The following is a 7,062-nucleotide window of genomic DNA, read 5'->3' on the forward strand; positions in this document are numbered from 1 at the left end:
TACTCAACATAATTAGAAGTCTGTTTTATCAGTTGAGAGTCTCAATATTTGCCGTCTCCTTTCAATCTTTTTTATTATGTATGTATACTTTTATTAGCTGAGTTTTCATAGGCAATGCGCGGTCCAATAGTATATGGTCTAAACTCTAAGCGTTCACCCACACGAATGTCACGATCGAGATAAATCTACAAGAATTACTGCGCGTATTATGCGTGTAAAAAATATTTTTTTCATTGATCTTAGAGAATTATTTTTTGCATTTTTTGCTTTATTAATACTAATTAAGGCATGAAATCGATATAATCGAATCTAATATCGAAAATTGTCACCGCGCTTTTTCGCGACGCGCTAATTGATTCTCTCTGTTGCGTTAACTTTGTAAGAGACTGTCATCGCGGAATTAGCAAGTAATAACTTATAATATACATATTATCATTGTAATTTATTTTCAAAAAATAAACAATAAATGCAGACACAAAGGGCGCGCGCATCTGTATTTATAATTATGTCTATAATATTAGTTATAATAATATAGTCTATCAAATGTCCTAAATTAGGACTCCTAATCCCTAACGGGCCAACTTGGCAAGAGAATTGGACTGATTGGACGATTATACAGACCATTCAGACAAATTTTTGATCGAATAGATATGCATAACTAAACAGATTTTGTACATCTAAACATCCAGATGTATATAGTCCGGAATTAGTATAAAATGTCTTAGTGCTGTTTAAATTTTGCCAAAAATTATTTCAAAAATATTGCGTGTCGAGATTATGGTCACGTCTAGATTATTCAATATATTTGAATAAAATTCATATAGATTTTTAATCCAAGACTTATTCAGAAAATTGGTGTCTATATACTTAATTAAAAATTTTTTTTTAATCAGTCAAACTTTAATATTTAACATTTTAAGGTATGCTTATAGTCAAATTGGCCCGCCAGAATATTCTATTATAATAATTAAAAATTTTACTTGGTTTTATCAAAATGCACTCAATATGTCTCGTAATATTATAATTAAACTATTTTTTATACTTGTATTTGTGTACTTACTCTAGAAATATGGTAATCTTATAACAAGAATTCGATATTTGACCTGACAGATCGTCGCGGTGGGACATGAAACACGTGTTCCAAGGGCGTAGGGCCAAACGTAACCCCGAATCTTTTTGAAATATTTATTAATGTAACGCTTACGAATGGTCAGTAAAAGTTACTAATATATTTTACACATGTTTAAGCGGTGCGTATGTGCGTGTGTTTATTTGTGCCATTGTTTAAACAATTAAAATAAGAAATAAAAAAACTAATTATAATAAAGTCGGTAATGCAAAGCAATAAATATAAAGAATCAGGTCAATACGATGAAAATATTCCTAATACAGTATTCCTACAAAAAATATAATTTATTGACTATTATATAAAAATAAAAAATGTTACAGACGAATGTAATCTACTACGCATTATAAAAATAATAAAAACTCTCGAAACGTTTCGATTTTACTATGTCCTCATCAGTCAATACCAAAAAATATATACATATAAGATTAAATAAAACTAAATATTGTCATAATGTTAACAATGCATGGATAAACAATAAAAAATAATAAAAATTAAAATAAGTTGTTTGATTGATCACGTAAATTTTAAATTGTGTCTTTTATATCTCTCAATATGTCAGGAAATGCATACTGCAATACAAACGACAATTAAGTGACTTATGACGTACTTTTTTTTTAATTTGGCATCATTTTTTTGTAGATTAAACGTAATGTGTTTAATGAGTCAGGAATCTATCATCAAAGAAGACATATATAAATCAAAGATCGATACTTTATTATATAATATACAATAAAACTTGCATGTTTCTTGCAATAAAAAGTTGTGTTATTTGGTGTTATACAATTAATAGAGTATTGTATTAAAAAATAATGTATTTTTTACATTTAAATAACATTTTACGTCACTTATTTTACATTGGTTTTTTATAAGTTTCGTCTCCCCTCCAGCTATCAGAAAGCATTCATACAATACATCTTTATGCGATAAGAAATGTTGAAATCTTTTGGATCCGTTACTATTCTTTCAAGTGCGGAAGCTCGGTCCTCGGTCAGTGTCTCGACCACCCTCGTGCTGAGCAGTTTGCGAGGAGGGGATCGTTTGGTTACCCCTCTGGATACACGTACATATCTATCCCCCTCCTTTACCATCCCTCTCTCGACTTAATGTCAGTATGAGCGCGCGCTTTCGAACGACGCGTTCGTATCTGTCGCGAGGGATATGATCAGTCTGTTCTCCACGTTCTCCATGCAAGGACAATTGCCGTCCGCTCCGTCCGATCCAACGAAGTATAACGTGAATTTTAATCGTTTATTAGTCGTTCGAGTAACGCGTGGTAATTGGAGACATATGTAGACATTCCGTGAAGACATCAACTCTTTTCTCGTGATCGTTACAAGTTATCATTGCCTCATCGTGTCAGATGAAAGCGTGTGGGATGCTAATGTGATCAATGATTTGTTTAAGTCAACAAATAAACGGTCCATTTGCGCACATGGCCGAATTTCTTTTATTGATATAAAAATGTATACGCGCGGACAGTAGTACGTTTGATTTGTTATGACCCAACTGGTATTTGAGAGACTTTTTTTCCCGTCGCCGTCGCCGTCGCCGTCGCCGTCGCCGTCGTCGTCGTCGTCGTCGTCGTCGTCGCCGTCGTCGTCGTCGTCGTCGTCGTCGTCGTCGTCGTCGTCGTCGTCGTCGTCGTCGTCGTCGTCGCCGTCGCCGTCGTCGTCGTCGTCGTCGTCGTCGTCGTCGTCGTCGTCGTCGTCGTCGTCGTCGTCGTCGTCGTCGTCGTCGTCGTCGTCGTCGTCGTCGTCGTCGTCGTCGTCGTCGTCGTCGCCGTCGTCGCCGCCGTCGCCGCCGTCGTCGCCGCCGCCGTCGTCGTCGTCGTCGTCGTCGTCGTCGCCGTCACCGTCGCCGCCGACGTCGTCGTCGTCGTCGTCGTCGTCGTCGTCGTTGTCATTGCTAATGTCATTACCGTTGTATCGATATTTTATCCGATAATCTCGATATGAGGCCATTTTTGGTATTCGCAATCGTCTACTTGCTGACCAAGATCGTCGATTGCCGAGCTGTTAAAGATGAAACTGATAAGAATGAGCGCGGTAAACGACGACACAAGTTTTCCGTCGAGGAACTACTCAACGTCAAGTTTCCACACATTATTACTGGAGATTTAGACATTGATATTTGCAAGGCAGGCAAGTAAAAAAAGTAAAGAAAAATTGATATTTGAAATCAGATTAAAATGTGTGCACGCATTCATAGAAAAATTAATGTAATTAATACAATAGTAAAGTTTTCACAAAGGAAACGACAGAGTGAATCGACACGATAGGTTTCTTAATTGCTGTAAATGAAGGAAAATAAGTTTTTATAAATAAAGATGCGAGTAATACGATTGTAGATAATTTTTGAAATTGGAGTATATTTATATTTTTTATTAAAATTTTAATTAAAAAAATATTTGATTAAAAATTTGATCACATTAATTCTTCAATATATTTTCTTGATCTATCTTTACACTAGACATTTGATACAGTTTTTTGATAGTTTTTTAATACACAAGAAATATTTAAACAATTAATTCACTGATAGAGATAGAGATAAATAAACAGAGATAATTAGCAACAAACAAAATGATAATGCAAATAAACAATTAAGAACAAAGGTTATTGTTTCTTTGAAAAAAGAATATTGATTTATTCGAGAATAATCAATATTATTTCCGAATAAATAATCTCTTTAATTTTCGTTAGATAATTCCTTCTTTTTAGAATTGTAGAAATCTACCTTGTTGTATTCAACATAAATTTAACACTAAGATTGAGAATTGCCAGAGCAATTGAGGAAAGGGATTTTTATCTTCTCAAAGTGATTATTTGGAAAGTGTCTTGAGAACTGTAAAGGAATCGTCAGTAATAAAGTAAAAAAAGAAAGGAACAAAGAATATACGGCACGACATACTTTTTGGGCGTGATGTTATTTGATTTGAGAAAAAAAGAGCAAAATCCCCCCCCCCCCCTCTCTCTCTCTCTCTCTCTCTCTCTCTCTCTCTCTCTCTCTCTCTCTCTCTCTCTCTCTCTCTCTCTGCGCGCGCGCGCGTGCGTGCGTGCGTGCGTGCGTGCGTGCGTGCGTGCGTGCGTGCGTGCGTGCGTGCGTGCGTGCGTGCGTGCGTGCGTGCGTGCGTGCGTGCGTGCGTGCGTGCGTGCGTGCGTGCGTGTGTGTGTGTGTGTGTGTGTGTGTGTGTGTGTGTGTGTGTGTGTGTGTGTGTGTGTGTGTGTGTGTGTGTGTGTGTGTGTGTGTGTGTGTGTGTGTGTGTGTGGAGTAAAATTGAACCGACAATTTTTGATATAAACGAGTTAACAATTTTTGATATAAAATTTCCTTTGTGCAGCTATTAGTTATTATTATTATGTAAATAGTAAGCAAATTTAAAAAATAGTTATATTCATTACACTTACTACATAGAAATGTCTGATTTATTTTTACATCTATATTTTGCTATTTGCTATATTAATATATATAATTATTTATAATTATATATTATTTTATTAATTTATTTTAATTAATTTACTATAATTTAATTTAGTAAAATATTTTTATAATTATAATTATAAAATATAAATTATATTCTTGTAAGTAACTGACTGAAAATACAGGGAACTTCTTCTTAACCATAATTACTAATTATTTTTTAAATTATAATCACAAACAAATCTTTCCTCAATGTTCATCATGAAAGTTTGTTTTTTTCGGAGTGGTATTCAATTGTCCATGTCGCCTATTTGGCCAATTTAATATTCAATAAAATTTATAATGGTTTTGATAATCGCAACACAGGGGATACGCATATATTATATATACGTTTATAAAGTAACGATAAAAGTAATGAGATTCGTTACCGTTGCTGGTAAAACAATAATAGTAATGATGTTACAAGTAACATGTTATTTCTCATCTTTGGATTTTTAGATAATAAGTCTTTTAAATAATGTCTAATGAACAATAAGTAATTTTTAACAAATTACTTATTAAATTAGTTATATATTAACTGTTATCATAATTATTTTATACAACAAGAATTGCAACCTAAGAAGTTCCTTCTCCTGTTGTTATGATTTATAAAAACTTTATCTTCCAATTATATTGGAAAGACTTGAAGAAAGTTTCTACAGAGATCAGTATGCTACGTCAAGTATGTCTTATTAATGAGGAAAAAGCATGTCGCACTTTTTGATGTTGCTCTAGAAGGCTGAAGAAAAAGTTGGCCACTCGAATACTGCCGAGAATGCATATTCTCGTAACACTAATACATCCTGGTGCATGATATGTTGTGATGAATGCACTTTTCTTGTTTTAATTGTACGTAAAGTGTCTATATAACGTACGCTGTAATTTCTCATTTAAAAATGCATTCGATAAACCTTCACATATCTTATCTTTGAATGTTTGAATTTTTTTTAATGTTTAAATAATTCGATTTTTTAAATCTTTTCTTTGTTACATTTATCTTGACCAATTTTAAAAGTTTGAATATCTTTCAAACGAAAAAGCTTAAAAGAATTGTGTTTTACTTGAGAAAAATTTTAATTATGAACGACAATCAGGGCAAAAATGTATGTTCTTTTTTCAAGACATTTAACTTTTTTCTTCAAAATTTTTCACTTTTACATTGCTTCACATTAAATGTTTCTCTCTGTTAAACATATGTATTTGCTGATTTATTCTTTTCTATATACTTTTACGGCTTTGTTTTCTTTCGCTTATTCTCGCTCTCGCTCGCTCGCTCTCTCTCTCTCTCTCTCTCTCTCTCTCTCTCCCTCTCTCTCTCTCTCTCTCTCTCTCTCTCTCTCTCTCTCTCTCTCTCTCTCTTTTCCCTCCTTCCACTTAATTTCGACTTCTTTCATTCCTATTTGTTGTCTTGTTTTCGCCCTAGTTTTTTTTTTCTAAATTAAAAGATTTCGATTCATTTATTTTTATATTATACATATATATAAAATACTAGCTATGCCCTGCCACGCGTTGCTGTGGCTCTCTATTCTTATGCTACGTTTTTTTTCAAATTTTGTTTGCTTTCGTTGTTTAACTTTCAAGAGCCTTGCTTTACTGTTGCTCTTTTTATTTTATTTTTGAATAAGCATTTATCTATCTTTAATAAATCTAATATTCATTTATTCACGTATTTCTAACTTTTTTTCTAAAAGCTGCCATGGATTTAGAAATCCATTCAAAAGACTGTTTTAAATAAGTTCCTTTTTTTCAATAAAATAAAAGCCATCTTTATTTTTCTTATTACCTTAATTTAAACACAATAAAAACATTCTTCGCCTCTTCCGGTCTCTCCTGGTCTCTCCCCGTCTCTCCTGGTCTCTCCCGGTCTCTCCCCGTCTCTCCCGGTCTCTCCTCGTCTCTCCCGGTCTCTACCCGTCTCTCCCGGTCTCTACCCGTCTCTCCCTGTCTCTCCCGGTCTCTCCCAGTCTCTCCCCGTCACTCCCGGTCTCTCCCCGTCTCTCCTGGTCTCTCCCCGTCTCTCCCCGTCTCTACTCGTCTCTCCCGGTCTCTCCCCGTCTCTCCCGGTCTCTCCCCGTTTGTCCAACTTTGGCAAATTTATATTATATACAATTCAATATTCTAATATGTATTTAGAATATTGAATTGTATATAATATAAATTTACTAAAGTTGGACAATTACAAAAGACATACGCAAAGTAATAGAAGCAAGATACTTAATTCTTAACTTAACAACAGCTTACTGAAGTTTCTTACTTGCAATAAATAATGCTAAACAAAATTAAATTTGCGAAAGATTAAAAAAAAACAATATTCGAGACAGACAATTTTATAAATCGAATTGATTCTTTTTGATTTTCTTGGTTAAACCGTAAGATGTAGCATGCTATTCGCTTAACTTTCCTTCTGTTTGCTTGATTATCACATCGAAAGATAACCTTTTAACCCTCGGCACGTCTCTGGCATGCAGTTTGTGAAG

At 34.2% G+C, this 7,062-nt stretch overlaps 1 protein-coding gene across 3 annotated transcripts in view; it reads left to right on the forward strand.

The window, feature by feature from the left end:
• The first annotated feature begins 2,954 nt into the window (after positions 1-2,954).
• The window catches only part of LOC105835228 (tolloid-like protein 2), a 28,093-nt gene continuing 23,985 nt past the window's right edge, over positions 2,955-7,062 (forward strand). For all 3 annotated transcript variants that reach the window (XM_036291828.1, XM_036291829.1, XM_036291830.1), the window contains exon 1: positions 2,955-3,270. In XM_036291828.1, coding sequence (XP_036147721.1) covers positions 3,081-3,270 — 190 coding nt within the window. In that variant the 5' untranslated portion in view covers positions 2,955-3,080. The remainder of the gene's footprint in view (positions 3,271-7,062) is intronic.

The sequence above is a fragment of the Monomorium pharaonis genome, chromosome 9 (genome assembly GCF_013373865.1).
Source record: "Monomorium pharaonis isolate MP-MQ-018 chromosome 9, ASM1337386v2, whole genome shotgun sequence".
Taxonomy (NCBI): domain Eukaryota; kingdom Metazoa; phylum Arthropoda; class Insecta; order Hymenoptera; family Formicidae; genus Monomorium; species Monomorium pharaonis.